This window comes from Chrysemys picta, chromosome 9 (genome assembly GCF_011386835.1).
Source record: "Chrysemys picta bellii isolate R12L10 chromosome 9, ASM1138683v2, whole genome shotgun sequence".
NCBI lineage: Eukaryota > Metazoa > Chordata > Testudines > Emydidae > Chrysemys > Chrysemys picta.
In genome coordinates, this window is record NC_088799.1 from 467932 (window position 1) to 485681 (window position 17750).

Genomic DNA, 17750 nt, shown 5'->3' on the forward strand with positions numbered 1-17750 from the left:
CAAGAGAACTATTTCAGGATTCTCCTCCCATCAAGCCATAAAGAAGAAAGGGTGCTTGCGACTCCCCAGCTCCTGCTTTGAAAACCCATACTCAAGTTGTTTTTCTTTCTTGGAAAGTAGGGATAATTCCAGTATTTTTACACATATTAATTACAATAGTCTGAATATCTGCCAGCACAAAGAAAAAGATTTTGCTAAGAAAATTTTTTGAAATGTTTTCTAGATAATTTTTCTCTCCTTCCTACCATTGCTTTGCAGATACTCTTATTTCCTCCAGTGCTTCTTCTGTAACCCAGTTAAGTTTCTTCAAAAGCAATATACCAGGCTGTAGCAGACCCTAAATAGGGTTTCAAGAGTTTCCTTCTCTGCTCCAGGTATTTCATTATTTGGATTCATTTACTTGTCTGTTCATGGCACCAGACAACATGGCCTTTGTCAGCCCCAAAATCCACTACCCTGTCTTGTTATTAAAATCAGTGTGATAACATGCAACATATTTTTTCTTTTTTCTTTTTAGTCAAAATTATTTTTCCAACCAACTTAATTAGAGTTGGGTTCCTATAAGTATGCAACTCTCGTATGAGGAAAATGTTTCAATAATAATTTTACACATTAAGTGTGAGATATAACAGGAATGTGTTATATCATAGTGTGCAAGATTCAATGGGTCCTGCTACCTAATGCCAACAATGAGAGCAGCTAGCACTCAATTTCATAGCGAGCAGGTCTACAATTGAGATTCCCCAATTTCTTGAGACCTACTGAAGGCAGTTTGCCATTAAGAAACCTTCTTCTGGAACAATTTTGTACTGGTTTAGACAGTTGTCTGTACAATAAAGGTGATCCAGAATTAATAGGGTCTGGGGCTAGAAGAGGATTCCCTCCATCCAAAACAAAAATGTACAAACAAATTTAGCAGAATCTGAGTTTACCATATTGCCCTCCCATATCAGGTGCATGACTACCTCCATACCCTTAGATTTATGAAGCCATGCTTTCTTTTGATTAACCTCTAGAGCATAACCATCTCCAAAGGTATTTATGTGGAATTTCTTTTCCCTTTGAGATCATATTTCCTGTTGAGTGGCCAACCCCAATAGGTTCACCTCTCAGACAATTTGTATTCTCGCTGAAATCTTAAAAGATGGAATCAGGGTACCATTTTTTTAAAATTTATTAAAAAACAAAACAAATGTAGTATCTCATGTACTACTTGGGTGATCGGGTCACCAGGTCGTGATCAAATAAGCCAGATAAGAAATTATGCTGAACTCCCACAAGTGAGGTCTGCTGCTACAAGAGACATACTTGACAAATGCCAGACCATGAAAAAATGGTTATTGACCTTCCATTACTGTTGTTCTTCAAGATGTATTTCTCATGCCCATTCCACATTAGGTGGGTGCGTGCACCGTTGCCAGAGATTTTACCCTCAGTGTTATCCATCGGGCTGGCTCGACTGTCCTCTGGAGCCACATGCTCATGCGTCAGTATGAGGGCCGCTGCCAGCCACACACATTCTCAATTCCTTCTTGCTGGACAACTGCGACAGGGTAGGATGGCGGGTTGTGGAATGGACATGAGCAACACACCTCGGAGACCAACAGTCATGGAAGGTTCAAGTGCTTGCTCATGTCCATTCCACGTTAGGTGACTCACAAGCAGTTCATGGACTTGGAGTTCATGGACATGCTGACAGCAACACTGCTCTTCCGAAACTGGCATCAGCTCAAGCCTTTTGGGCGATGGCGTAGTGGGATGCAACGGTATGCACCGACAACCAAGTTGTGGCCATGCAGATGTCTTGTATTGGCATTTGCACAAGGAACGCTGCTTAAGAGGCCTGAGCTCTCGTGGAGTGAGAATGGCCGGTGATAGGACATTTGCTTGCTTGTAGCAAGCTCAAATACAGGCTGTTATCCAGGATGAGATCCTCTGGGCTGACACTGGAAGCCCTTTCATCCTTTCTGCTACTGCTACAAAGAATTGCATAGATTTGCGAAAGGGTTTAGCCCTCTCAATATAGAAGGCGAAGGCATGCCTAACATCCAGCAAACAAAGTTGCTGCTCTTCAGAGTTCCTGGGAGGCTTCAGGAAGAAGACTGGGAAGAAAATAGCCTGGTTGCTATGGAATTGGGAATCCACCTTTGGCAGGAAGGCTGGGTGGGGGCCCTTTTCCTTGAAGAATACTGTATATGGTGGTTCTGATGTAAAAGCCCTGATTTCAAAGACCCTACTGGCTGAGGTGATTGCCATCCGAAACGCGACCTTCCAAGAGAGAAGTAGTAGAGGGCATGATGCTAGTGGTTCGAACTGAGAGCCTGTGAGCCTTGACAGGACCAGATTTAAGTCCCATGGAGGGATCGGCTCATGGATCTTCAAAGGTGAAGTCCTGGAGTCATTGTTGGACCTTGTGAGGAATTCCCAAGGACTGGAGCCTCATGGGACAGCTGAGGCAATTGTCCTTGCTGCCACATCAGCTGCATCCAGAGCCGCCTGGAGAGGGGTCCTAGCCACATTTTTACTCTCCTCCAAGAGGGCAGCTAATTCCTGCCTCAAATCTTGAGGCAGCCTCTGAACTTAGCCAAAGAGTCCGACAGATTGTAATCGTATCTCCCCAATAAGGATTGCTGGTTAGAGATACGCAATTAAAGGCTACTCATTGAATAAACCTCTCACCCAAACAGGTCCAGGGTTTTTGCATCTTTTTGTTTGGGGGGTAGTGCTCGTCTGGCCCGGACTGTCCCTCTCATTGGCTGCCAACACAATGATGGACCCTGGGGGGAAGGGAGACAAGTACAAATACTCGACCCCTCTTGCTGGCACATATTATTTCTTTTCTGCCATTCTTGAGGTGGGGAGCTGAGAAGGAGTTTGCCGGAGGGCCTTGTCCGGACCCATTACAGACTCATTCATGGTAAAGCCACTTTGGAGGAAGCTGCTGCAGCCGGAACATCAATAAGGCTGTAGGATGTTTCCTTAAGCTCCTCAATTTCCAGCCCAAGGTTAGCGGCTATCCACTTCAGAAGGTCCTGATGGGCCCTGAAGTCATCCTATGGAAATGAGCTACTGGGCCCCAAGATGGCCTCATCTGGGGAGGAAGAGCAGGCAGCTTGCACCAGAGGAGTGGCTCCTTTCAATTCCTCAGCCCCAGAGACGTCCATGGGAGCCACATCTTGAATGTCAATACTGGAGTCAGGGTCCCATGCCGAGCGGGAAAGGGCTGTATCCTGCTTCTCCGAAATCTCCAAGTAGGATTGATGGGAGGAAGGACCCAGTACCAGGGGAAAACCCCAAGGATTCCAGTATAGCCACTGGATAGGGCACTAAACCATTGGCCAGGTGCCGGTGGGGGGGGACCTGCATCGAGATCCGGTGGCATACAGGTTGCATGTAAGGTTCCCCTTCGGACTCAGACCAAGAGTCCTCCTTTGGTGAGCACAGTGGAGCAATAGCCCTCTGCCTCCATACAGTGCTGAAGTCCAGCGACTGGCGGCAGATCAGAGATGGTCACAACAACAGGATCAGGGTCAGCTTGCCCCTAGAAAGTGCCATTTGGCCCAGTGCCAAGAAGGTGCTTGATGCTCCCTACTCTTTCCTGCTCCTGGTCATCTGAGCCGACAGCTGTCCTGTTGGAGTTAGGGAGACCAGGAGTGATAGTTAAGGCTACATTTTAGTCTCGGGTATTTTTAGTAAAAGTTGTAAAAATTCACAGCCGTGTCCATGACTTTTACTATATACCCCTAACTAAAACTTGGGCCAAGGAACTGCGGTGCTTAAGCGGGGCGGGCCAGGGGTGCCACGGGTGGCCTGGGACCACCGCTCGTGCTGGGGGGAGGCGGGTGGCAGCGCGCAGCTCGGGACCCCCACTGATGCTCGGAGAGGAGCCGGGCAGTGGCTACTGGTGCTGGGGGGGAGAGAGGGGCCAGGAACTGGCAGGCTCCCTACCTGGCTCCAACCGACATATCCCTGTAGCTCCTGGGAGAGGGGTGGATGGGGGGCTCAGCGCACTACTCCCACCACAAGCGCCGGCTCCGCAGTTCCCATTGGCAAGGAACAGCAGCCAATGGGAGCTGCAGGGGCATGGGCAGTGCGCGGAGCCCCCCTAGCCGTTTCTCCTAGGAGCTGCAGGGACATGCTGATGGGAGCTGGAGAACCCCCCCAGGTAAGCGCTGCCATGACCCCTGCTCCTGCCCCAGCCCTGAGCCCCCTCCCACACACCCAGACTGCTGCTGCTAGCCCAGGGGCTGCCCAGCTCGGCCAGCACCGGCCGCTGCAGAAGTCATGAAAAGTCATGGAATCCATGACATACACGCAACCTTAATGACAGTAAATCCCCGGCCACCGCGAAAGCCCCTGAGTTTGAAGGAACAGTCAGGCTGCTGGTACTGTAGTGGCTTCCGGGTATTGGTGGCGGTCCTGTAATGGACTCAATGCTCTGGGCGGAGTCGACGGTAGGAGTGGCCCAGCATGGGTCGCATTCTACTGCTTTCTACCTGCTTGTCATTTTTCTGCACAGGCAAGTGCCCTCTGTCGGTGGACAGCTTATTGTGCTGATTTGGCTCTGAGGCTGGTCTGAAAGCAGTTTCCATTAGGATAGCCTTGAGCCTTATTTCTCTATAAACTAAAAATTATGTTTAAAACAACAAAGAATTAGAGTCCAAAAACCACAAGGAAAAGGCCTTGCTGAAGCAAGAGGGGTCATGCCAGCAACCACCACAGGCGGTCAGAAGGAACTGAGAGGTGCGTGGCCGGCGGCGCCCCTTATACCGGCGCATAAGCACATGGCTACAGAGGGCGCTAGAGCCAACCCAACGCATACCAATGTGAGAAAAATCTTCAGCAACGGTTCATGCAGTGCGCATAAACCTAACATGGAACGGACATGAGCAAGCACTCGAAAAACATGTACACCCTCGACATATACCATGCCAAATGGAACTAATGCCTTTAGTCTACTAAAAATGAAAAATTCCATCACATGGCACTGGTTAATGCTCTTAGGCAAAATCATTGAGATTATTCTTCTACTAGCCAGCAGGTGGCAACACAGGCTCACAGTAAGTATTGCTTCTGGTGGAAAAATGCTAACCTTAGCAGATTTCTGCTCACCAGAAAAAGGACTATTTTTTTCCTCATCGATCTAAATAAACCCAACATTTAAAAGGTAGAGGTTACTGTGCATGTAACTATAGTACATTCTGATTGACTAAACTCCCCCTGTAATATCAACTGGGTAAATTGTTAACTGCTTCCGCTCAACAGGTGTCTAGCACTGTTGGGTATTAAAGAACAGCCTAGCTGTTAAAAAGACACTTAAAGTAGCACTATGCTCCTGTTTAGCGATTGAATGCATTTTAGTGGAAAACAAAGGATGACAAAATTACTCACCTATCTATAGCAACACCTATCTATACAACTGCTTTGGGTTCCATATTAGTCTCCTTATCATGCAGTGTTGAGGTTGGTTTGTGGACCCCAGAGATAGTGGGTTTTGGGGCTGGCAAAGGCCATGTTGTCTGGTGCCATGAACAGACAAGTAAATGAATCCAAATAATGAAATACCTGGAGCAGAGAAGGAAACTCTTGAAACCCTATTTAGGGTCTGCTACAGCCTGCATCAATCCCACGCAGGGAAATGATGAAGAAAGGTGAAATAGAAAATTAGGCAGAGTTACCTTAGAAATAGTGTATAAATATTAACAACTAATTATACCAAACACCTATATTTAACTATTTGCAACTGACAGATATAACGAGTACATCTGACAATCAGACACAGGCACAGCTTCAAGGTTCCTTCGAATTGCAGCTGATGGCAATCAGAAAGCAACAGGTTTCCAGGGCTCATCTCTCTCATACAACTTCTGGTTCTAATTGCTTGGTTCCATGAAATGACACTCATGTAAGCCTCAATGGGAACAGTTTTCCAGAAGGTTCCGATCACTGTGGCACAGGTCTTTTGGACTCCGTAACTTTTGAACTACCAGGTCAAGTGGTAATACACAGAGGTTCTCTGAAGAATTCTTTTAGTTATTACAACCGGGGCTCGTTCTCAGCATATTTATCTGTCTTTTTAAAGGATGAATTGTGGCTATACACCAAACAATGTAACAGATAAACACAGGAATTAATATTAGAAGTATGTGCAAATTATGACAAAACATTTCCTAAAATGTTATGGGACACTAGATTTAGTAACTTTTGTAGTGGATGCTTTCTACTGTTATTTATAGTTATTTTGTTGCTTAGATTGTTTTTATCAAATGTAGGGCTCTATATGAAATATGCAATTGGGGAACTGCAGATTTTAAAATATCCAAGTTTTACTCTAAGGCTAATGAGTCAATGATGTTCCCAAAATACATAGGAGCAAAGATTTTTATAGACTTTTAAAACTTTTTATGAAGGCAAAGTTACAATAAAGCGTTAACATACAATATTGTACTTTACTTATTCAGGATCAGATTAATATTCAGAGAACCTGGCTAAAGATTCTGGCTGTTGGCTGGGGAGCTGTTCTCCTACTCTAACTAAAGAGTAACCAAATTTTTAAATACCTATCCTCTTTTTGGCACTTCTCTTGTGTACATATTTGATGTGAAACCTTTTCCATTACAAAGACAGTTCATATTTTACTAAACAACAATTCCATAGGAAGAGAAGTCAAATTTTTCCAATAATATACAATATAAAGTCTCGCTTCTAACAAAAAAATTATTTTGTCATTGTTTAAAATATAGATCCTTTATTGGAGCATTAAGTATGCAGGTCAGGGGATCTCTAGGAAACTGGCATTTTGTCATAAAATGAATCTCTAATAATTTCCTTCCAAAACAGTCTAATTCATGGATTCAACCACCATATGTGCAAGAATGTTGCCCTTCCCCCACAACCCGTCCAACAGAACAAAGAATTTGATCTGGATAAATGGGTCTCTATATGGGAAAGGGGATATACAGTAATTTATAAAAAATTTCTTTATCAGCTACACAAATTGAAAATGTATATCCCCTTTCCCATATACAGACCCATTTATCCAGATCAATTTCTTTGTCAAATTCCCTCCCCAATCTTTTCATCTGGATTAATTTCTTAACACCTTTTTCAAACAAAATTGTATTTCTCTTAGAAATTAAATCTTTGTTCCAACTTACACCTGAGTCAACTCCTCAAATGTGGTTGAAGGTCTAGATAGAGCCATCTTGTATCCAGAGGCCACAATAAACGTTTGACTTGTAAATACTGAAAATGCGTGATTTTTGTACTACTTACATTATTACATATCTCTTGGTATGAGTTCAGCTCAGGACATAGGAGGAGCTGTCCAAACTGAGTAAACTCAGCTCTTACCCACAACTAAGTCACTTTGATATTTCCTAGGGATAAATTCCTGATTAATGAAAGTAGTTAGGGGAGAGGGCTTCAGCGACAACAATTTAAAACATCTGTCCAAAGCTACTAAGGTGGTATGGGTGACTTTTTATTGTTGGTGACCTACATTTCTTTTTAATCCGTTTATTCTATATTTTTTAACAAGTCTTCTGGATTCTGCAAATATAACAAGGCATTGCCAGCATAAATAGCTATTTTGTGTTCTAATCTAGAAGGTAATTTGATGCCCTTTACCAAGGGGTTGTTTGTCACATTTATTGCAGATGGCTCCATTGTCAAAGTAAACAACAGAGGGAATAAGGGCCAACCCTGTCTTGAACCAGTAGACAATTTAAAAGGAGGGGATTGATCACTATTAATCAAAGCAGACGCCTGACGATGAATACACAGAGCCAATATGCACATAGAAAACTGACTTCCAAAACCAAACTTTACCAAAAACTGTCTGAAATACTCCTAATCCCAGTTGAAGGCTCTCTCAGCATCCAAAGAAAGCAGCTGGAATTAACACTACAGAGCAAAATCAAAGTTCTTCTGATATTATCAGACAGATGCCTGCCTGCCCTGCCAGCAAGGAACCCAGACAGGTGAACACATCTGGGCAAGTTGAAACTCGGGTGTTTGCTAGCACCTTATAGTTCTCTCTGATGCACAGTTGGTAAGGGCTTATCCTTCTTTAGGAATTACCACCAATTTTACTTCTTTCCATGAATCTGGAATCTCATTCCCCTGCAATATGCCATTAAGCAATTCAGTTAAAATAGGGACCAACACTTGCGTTAGAGCTGTATAATATTCTCCAGAAAGTCCATTGGGAACTGAAGATTTATTGGATTTTAAATTCTTAATTACAATTTCACCTTTCTCTGCAGCAATTTGCCTATCAAGAGCTGCCACATCATCCTCAGAATTGACACAGTTTCAAACTACTCCAATATCTATTTATAGGTAGGGCTCTCGATTAATCGCAGTTAACTCACGTGATTAACTCCAAAAAATTAATCACAATTTATCGCACTGTTTAAACAATAGAATACCAATTGAAATTTATTAAATAATTTGGGTTTTTTCTACATTTTCAAATATATTGATTTCTATTACAACACATAATACAAAGTGTACAGTGCTCACTTTATATTTATTTTTTATTACAAATATTTGCACTATAAAAAACAAAAGAAATAATATTTTTCAATTCTCCTAATACAAGTACTGTAGTGCTCTCTCTTTATAATGAAAGTTAAACTTACAAATGCAGAATTAATGTAAAGTCATTGTCTGTATGAAATTTTAGTTTGTACTGACTTTGCTAGTACTTTTTTTGTAGTCTGTTGTAAAACTAGGCAAATATCTAGATGAGTTGATGTACCCCCTGGAAGATATCTGTATACCCCGAGGGGTACACGTACCCTTAGTTAGGAATCACTGGGGTAGGGTGAGAAATTTATCTTTCAAGAACTCTTTAATTAAAATATATTTTCCCTCTGTGTAGGAGTTGTGCTTAAGCTACCATCTTGTTTGCTGGCTTCTAGACTTTTTTTTTTTTTTTATGTGGTACACACAAAACTGGATACATAATACATTACTGTTTGAGAATTACAAGTCCAATTCCCTGCATATTGCATTGCAACCATAGTCCTATGTGTCTGAATCTATAAACATGAGTGAAATGCCATTAGCTCTGAAGAATGAAAGGGAGGCTAATGTTCCTGTACGCCCTGGGAATGCACTCTAGTTTCCTTCAAGAAGTACAATAATATAGCCTTAAGGATTAAGTTGTATGCCTCCTGTTTCAGGAAATGCACAGAAAGGTTTGACTTACACAATAGTTTGGGGTCATGACAATCAAGAGATTAAGTTTCAATACTACCACCTCTATCAAAAATTCTAGGCTCAGAAAAGTAATAGATTTAGAGACTGATGCCAGATAGGATCATTAGATCATCTACTTGAACATCCTGTTATCTAAAGATTGTTTCTTTGAAGCCTATAATTCAGAGGTAGTCAATTATTTTTTGTCAGGGTTCAAATTTCTTGGTCAAAGTATACTCAAGGTCCAGACTCCAGAGAAATGTATTTCACACTGTAATAACAATAATAAGTAAATAAAAAGATTTTGTAGTCCATTCAAAAGCGTGTGGCAGTCCGGATTTGGCCCATGGTCTGCCTATTGGCTATAATGTTTGCTGAGCAACATGAAGCAACGGAAACTACAATATCACCAGGTTTAATTATCACTGGGATTCATGGTCTGTTACCATCCAATTTTTAAATTCTCAACTATTTTTTACTTTACAAATGACATACCTTGCTGTCACCAAGGTGCATCTATCCCATGCCAACAGCACTAGACTGTTTTGATATCAGAGGTAACTCAACCAGTCTTCACTCTTACACTCTACTTCCAGTTTGGTTGTGAGAATTTCACTGGTTTTATGAGCGAGACTTTACAGATGGTGCATTACTTGGCCCATCCGCCACAACTGTGGGACAGCACAGGCTTTTTGCAACTAGTTATTATTATTTGTATCATCATAACGCCTAGGAGCCACAGCCATGGACTAGGACCCCATTCTGCTAGATGTTGTACAAATACAGACCAAAAAGGCAGCCCCTGCCTCAAACAGATTACATAATGAGACAACAGGTGGCTACAGACCAACTAACTGGGGAATACAAGAAAACGAGACAACATTGACCAGCATGATAGGCAGTGGTCTAAGAACACCAACTGCCTAGCCACTGTCAAATATTTTGTAGTCTTCGGGACAAAGCAGAGTTTTACAGAGGGTTTTCAAGGAGGATACTAAGTTTGTTCTGCAGATATTTACAGGGAGCTCCTCTCAAGTGTGAGGGGCAGCATGGGAGAAAGCATGAAGGTGCTTGTTTGAAAACTTAACATGCAGGTGGGGAGGGATAGCTCAGTGGTTTGAGCATTGGCCTGCTAAACCCAGGGTTGTAAGTTCAACCCTTGAGGGGGCCATTTAAGGATCTGGAGCAAAAATCTGTCTGGGGATTGGTCCTGCTTTGAGCAGGGGGTTGGACTAGATGACCTCCTGAGGTCCCTTCCAACCCTGACATTCTAGGATTCTATGATGAATGCTGACATCAGGTTGATCACAGGCCAGAGAATATCACAGTAACCCCGTATTGAGTCCAATAACTTGTGTTTGACAGCAGTATATCTTCTTGAAAGACAGACAATCTTGCTTTGAAGACTTCAAGATGGAGAATCCACCACTTCTTGCAGTAGTTTGTTTCAATAGTTTATCAAACTCACTGAAAAATTTGTGCACTATTTCTAACTTGAATTTGTCTAGTTTTAATTTCCAGCCATTGGTTCTTTTAACATCTTTCTCTGTTAAGTTAAATAGCTGTTTAGCACATGGTATTTTCTCCCCCCCAAGATAAATTATTCACTGTAATGAAGTCACTTAATCTCCTTTTTGATAATCTAAACAAACTGAGCAACTTAAAACTCTCAAAGTATTTTTTCCAGCCCTTGAATCATTTTTATGCCCCTTCCCTGCACCAGTTTTGCAACATCCTTTTAAAAATGTGGACACCTGAACCACACATAGTATTCCAATACTGGTCTCACCAATGCCATATAAAAAGGTAAAATCACCTCCTTACTTATACTGACTACTCCCTGTTCATACCAAAGGATTGCATAATAGTCCTTTTTACCACAGCACCACGATGGCAGCTCATTTTCAGTTTTCTGTCCATTATGACCTCTAAATCCTTTTCAAGTCACTAGTTTCCATGCTAGTCCCCCATTCTGTAGGTACAGCCTGCATTCACTGTTCCTACATACACCTCTACCTCGATATAACGCGACCCGATATAACACAAATTCGGCTATAACGCGGTAAAGCAGTGCTCCGGGGGGGTGGGGCTGCGCACTCCAGTGGATCAAAGCAAGTTCAATATAACGCAATTTCACCTATAATGCGGTAAGATTTTTTGGCTCCCGGGGACAGCGTTATATCGAGGTAGAGGTGTATACAACTTTGCATTTGGCTGTTATAAAATGCCATTTTGTTTGAAAGGGCCCTGCTTACCAAGTGATCCAGATCATTCTGTGCTTCTGTCCTCTCCTCAGCATTATTAACCAGGCTACCAATATTTGCACAATCCACAAATTTTATGACCAATGATTTTATATTTATTTGCACAACATTGATAAAAACATTGGACATCATCAGGCCTAGAACTGATTCCTAGGGAAACTCACTAGAAACACTCCCATTCAGTGATGATTTTCCAATGACAACTGCTTTTTGAGATCTGTCAGTTAGCCAGTTCTTGATCCTATTAACATGTGTTTACTGACATTGTTTTGTTTAATAATTTTTCCACTCAGCATGTTATGTTACTAAGTCGAACACTTTACAAAAGTCTAAGTATATTATTTCAACATAGTTACCTTTATCAACTAAATCTGTAATCTCTTTTAAAAAAATCAAGTTTGTCAAACAAGACCTATTTTCCAAAATACCATAAGTTTGTTAAAGCAATAATTCATTATCTCAAACACCTATTAAAAATAGTTTACATTAAAAAAAATCCCTACCTTCACTGGTGAAATGTGAGAGTGGGAAACAAATCCATGTATATTTTCAATCTGTGATAGGTTCTTCTCTGATACATGAACCAACTCTGGACCAGTCACCTCATTGGTGCTATGCTCTTGTGGAGGTGTATCTTCATCCTGACACCGATATTTCTGTAGAATATACAAAAATTTCCATTTTAAATATTCACTCCATATAGATGATTACACATAGTAAAGAATTCTTAGGAAAATTCTTAGTAGGCGTGCTCTGGTGCCAATTCCACTATTCAGAGATCAAAGTACATTAAATTTAAAGGAATACAATCAACTTAAACATTATGTCTAAATGTTTTATCTACTACTGTTACAAGCAACCTCTAAAATTCCTATAACCAAAGATCAGTTTGTTTTCTTTGTGTATTTGACAGCAATATGCATATAAGTAAGTTTCACTATCTCCAAGGCATAGTCAGTTTCCCCTTTATTTGTGAAATCTTTCACACAGCAAAAAAGGATTGAAAAATATTTTTAATGTAGGAAAATTATCATAACACAAAAATCAGCAGGGGATTCAGAAATTGGGATAGTAACAAACTACTTTTAATTCTGGTTTTAGAAGTCAGTAGATTTCAAATTCATGGTGTCCATTTAATGTTAAACATTTTTAGATTAAAGCATACTGGAAGGATAACTATTCTAGCCTTCATCTTCTTGAAATACATTTTTCTATGAAGATTACAAACTTTAGCCTTCCCAGCGGAGAAACAAATTCATACATACACTGCAAAAAAGATTCTAGGCCCTCAATAATACTTACAAACCAAAGCAAACACAATATCTTGTTGCCATAATCCTTGTCCTCCCTTCCTGCCAGGTTTTAATCATTTATTTTAGATGATAAACTTTTTAGGTCATGAAATCTGTCTTTCAATTACCCACCATAGACATTTATGATACTAAATAATATTGGTAAATTGTATCTCCCAGACTTTTTCTAAGTCAGCAACAAATAGATATACTTTTGTTTTCAAATCTTTCAGGCAAATGAAGCACTAAGGAAAGCTGAACAAATAAATCCTACATAGTCACCGACTGGTACAGCACTAGTGCAAGCTTCTTTAGTGCCCTACTGAAATATCTCAGCACTGCCATGGAATGACAACAACTCAGTTGCCCACTTTAGCCTTGGCTTCTCTGCCAAAGCTCCTAATAAGGATGACTATTATCCCTAATAAGGATGACTATTAACCCATTAGAAAATGGACAACCCACCAATTCATTTCCCACAAAGCCGCTAAATGGTAACAACTTTCTCACTACTTACCTGGCCAAGATGCTAACCAGTGGCTTAAATATAAAAAAGTTATTTCCAGTTTCCTGATCTGTAAGTCCCCAAAAAGCCTACTTTTCACTGTGCTTTTGAGTTTCTTTTGTCATAGAAAATTGTCATTTTCCTAATTTTCTAGTCTTGTTAATGCGATTTCTGCATAAAAAAATAGTATTGCCTTTTTTAACTTTATTACAAAAGGTAATAATGCTATTATATGCATTTATTCTTTTCATCCAAAACTCTAAAACGTGGCGGCTTCTCTGGCCTCTTTCCAGAAACATTAAACATTACTCCCAAACTCAAATTTTTACTTGCTTCCAGTCCATTTCCAAATCCAGCAGAGATATCTCTCAGATAAACCACTAGGGATTTTCCCTGATTTCAGCCACCAGTGGCCAACCACTGGTGCAGCTGCAACTATACAAACCCCTACTGTAAGATAACTCTTCTATATACATGTTAGTTTCTAAGGTGCCACAAGGACTCCTCGTTGTTTCTTCTATATTAGGGATTTGCACTAGTGTGATTAACCCAGTGACTGATCACCAATGACTTGAAGCAGCAACTAAGTACATTTGTCTAATATGACTTAGTCGTGTGTCCATAAGAAGCACTTCAAACAAATCATCATTTTGAATATATGTAATATATTTCTTGAATGGTTCACCCCTTAGCTCTGAAGTTTAGCATAGTAGGCATTATGGAGGGATGATAGTTGGATGTCCATGTCATAGCCAACTCCTCTTCTTCAGCAGTTAAGGTTTGATCCTGGTACCGAGTATTGAGAATATTTGCAAGAAAATGACTGGAGACACTGCTTGTCCCATTCTTTTTTTTAATGCTTGTAATTTAACTCTGTCATTGCATATTTCTCTTTTGAAGACCTCACTCACTTCCTTCCAAATTTCAACAGCATCAGCAATAAAACAGCTATTTCCCTGCATTTTGTTCAAGGCAACAGAAACAGGCTTCAGTACTCAGCATGTGTTCAACATTTCTCTTAAGCCCGATGTTGAGAACTTTGGCTGTGACAGTGCCATCGATTTCTTCACGATTTTGTTCACAAACTGTCATCAATTAGGCCAGTTCTTGATATAGTGCTCAAAACAGTCCACTACTGAGTTCCATCGCAAGTCTTGTGGGAGAGTTAGCTTGTGTCACGGAGTATTGGGGGACTCAGGGCCCTGCACCCCCGGCTTCCTGCGATTCACCATGACTCTCAGCCAGCCAGTAAAGCAGAAGGTTTATTTGGATGACAGGAATACAGTCCAAGACAGGTCTTGCAGGCACAGACAACAGGACCCCCTCAGTTAAGTCCAGCTTGGGGTCCCAGGGCATTCCAGCCCACCCCCCTTCGGGGGGGGTCAGAGCCATCTCTGTCTCCCAGCCATCTCTCCAGCTCGCTTCCAGCACTCTCCCTTCAGCGACCCCTCCCACAGCCTTTGTTCAGTTTCCCGGGCTCAGGAGTCACCTGGTCTTCAACCCCTTCCTGGGTTCTCATGTTACACACTCAGGTATGCGCCCTCGGGCAGATCCCATCCTCCAATGCAGACTATCCCAGCCACACTCCCCTGTCAGCATTCACAGACCACCGTGAGAACAGGCCCAGTTCGTCACAGCTTGGTTCCTCCCACTTTTTTCAGAGCAACTGAATATAAATGAATATATTGTTTCATACTATAGAATTAGAATTTATAATCCCTATTCCATGATGAGATATCTTTGAGCTATAAGGTATCTTAATTAAAATTATCTTTAAATAGGTTTTTTCCTCTGAAAGTATTTTATCAAAAAAATCCAATTTAAATTTAAAAAATCCAATTTTTTTTATGTCATTGATTTTTATCCACCCTGGAAATAATATTGGAAAGAAGCAGACCCTGAAGTCAGAGATCAACAGACACAAACTGATGTACTTCGGGCACATTAAGTGTAGAGATGGAAATAATCTTGAAAAAGTTATGGAAGGAATGGTGGAGGATCATCATAGTAAGGGATGACCAGATGACCAGCGAGGAGATGGTTGTATGGCTGGTAGTAGACCACTGGAAGGTCACCTTCTGAGTGCTTGAAATTGGCGAAGGATTGTGAAGGCTTCTGAAAATTCTACTATGATGTCAATGATATTCAGACATGAATACACAGATGTATTTAGTACACAACACCGCCCAACAATAAAGAGGGAATTTTGGCCAATTACACCAGGCTCACTTTATTCTCACAAGCACAGCTATGAGATGGTTAATATCTACCCAAAGTAGATGGGTCAAGTGTGTTTTTATTCTGAAAAGCAATTCTAAAGGAATCATTATTGTCAAGTTTAGGGAGCAACTGACAGAGAGAGACACAAAGAAGTTATTTTGGGGAAGTTCTGTGGCCTGTGTTATATAAGAGGTCAGACCAGATTATCGCAATGGTTCCATCAGGTCTTGGAATCTATGAGGAATGGCACACACCATGTGTATATGTTGACTTCATCATACACAGGCCATGTCCATAGATATTGGCCCAGCAGGTATGCAGGCAAGAGTTGAGACCCTCTGCAGCTGGAACGGAGACCTTAGCAGACAAAACTAACATCATCTGTCTCCATTCACCTTCCCTCCCAAAAAAACATATTGGAGGCAAAAGCCCCATAAATCAGAGCAGAAGGAGAAGGGTGAGGCTGCTGCCCCAATCCAACCCTCTTACAGCTCTCCTGGGTTCAAGACAGCTCTCAGTCACACGGAGCCACCCATCACATCCATCGGTCCAAGATGAGTTCAGCAGCAGCCCAAAGAAGCTACTGCCTCCTCCATTCACACCAAGCTGCTTCTGCCTGGTCTGAAAGCTCAGCTGTCCAGGTATATGCTTCTGAATTCTTACTGTTTATAAGACTCAGTCAGGGAGGGGACAGGACAGAACAAATAAAATGGAAATAGTGATTGTGGGAAGGGAACAAAAGGTAGGTAGCCAAAAGAGACAGTGACCTAGTGAGGGGCACACAAACTCAGAAAACATTCAGGGTTTATAGTTAATCATCATAATTCTCAATTATGGCATGATGTGCAAGAGACCCAGGTGTTCCATATTTTGGGCATCTACCATACACTTTGTGCTTGTCTGTGTCCATATGCTGACAGGTTTGAAGGTTGACAGGTATTTCATAGTCAAGTTAATTCCTTTCCTTCTGATGTATCATATAATAAAAGGTTATGCAAACTGGATTAGGCCTTCAGTGACACCTGTGTCAATCCACTGAACACTAAAGGCCAAATTCTTTGCTCGTGTAAATTGGTGCAGCTCATTTGACTTCAATGGACTTGTATCAATTTAAACTAGCAGAGAATTTTGCTCAAACTCAATCACAGATGTCACTGAAGCCATCATTTGGCCCACAGAACCTTTACTGTTTGTAGTGTATGAGAAGAAAAGAACTCAGCTTGACTCCCAAATCGAGTTCACAGGGCTGGCAGTTAGATTTTTGATAAGTTTATAAACTGAATACATTTGATAGTAAATCAGTAAGGCAAACACAAAAAAGGTATTATGGGGTTTCTACAATACCTGCTCAAAGTATAACTAAAATTTAATGGCATTCAACTTATCTATTCAGTTTCTCCAACATCAAAGATCTGGGTCAAACCCATCAAAATTCACACCTTACAGAGAGTATTTCAAACCTGATACATACATCACTAAGCCCTTCCCCCCAGGGATGAAGATTTTTTTTTTTTAAATGACCGTTCTTTTAATGCAGGGGTTCTCAAACTGGGGTTCGGGACCCCTGAGGGGGTCACAAGGCTATTACATGTGGGGTCGTGAGCTGTCAGCCTCCACTCCAAACCTGCTTTGCCTCCAGCATTTACAATGGTGTTAAATATATAAAAACGTGTTTTTAATTTATAAGAGGGGATCACACTCAGAGGCTTGCTATATGAAAGGGGTCACCAGTACAAAAGTTTGAGAACCACTGTTTTAATGGGGAACCTCATTAAAACAAAGGACAGCAACAATCTGTACAGATAGCCAAAAACAACTGAAGGGTTAAAACAAATATCCTTAAATTGCAACTTAACATAACCAATTCAACAAAGAATTCAGCTTCTTGATAGACCTACGGAGACAACACTCCAGATGGCTCATCAAGCAGAAAGTGAATTAATTGAAATAACATGTCTCCAGCTACCAGTTGGTCCACTGACAACACAAAAAACCTGTGATAATTAAAATGCTCTCAAGAATGGAAAGAATGTTACATATGATGTAATCTATATTAAAAGTATACAGTACCCACCAACACACTAATAAATTTTCACTACATAAGTGATGTGGCATCTCAGTATTAGTTCAAGAACAGCAGTGCATCTTCTGTACAAATATAAATATCAAGACAACAAAGTCTCTAAAAATTAGGACCAGAGTTTTAAAAATATGGCCTTGGGTTTTTTCCATTTAACACATTTGCAGCTAATGTTTTCACTC

General features: G+C 41.1%; 1 protein-coding gene across 17 annotated transcripts in view; it reads right to left on the reverse strand.

The window, feature by feature from the left end:
- DLG1 (discs large MAGUK scaffold protein 1) overlaps positions 1-17750 on the reverse strand; it is a 360872-nt gene that overhangs the window by 260381 nt on the left and 82741 nt on the right. For 16 of the 17 annotated variants that reach the window (XM_065557448.1, XM_005295637.5, XM_065557447.1 and 13 more), the window contains exon 4: positions 11975-12127. The exons of the other annotated variant lie outside the window; for it this stretch is intronic. Coding sequence is in view for 15 of the 16 variants with exons in the window: in XM_005295637.5 (XP_005295694.1) it covers positions 11975-12127 (153 nt within the window). In the remaining variant the exon portion in view is untranslated. The remainder of the gene's footprint in view (positions 1-11974; positions 12128-17750) is intronic. 17 annotated transcript variants of the gene reach the window in all.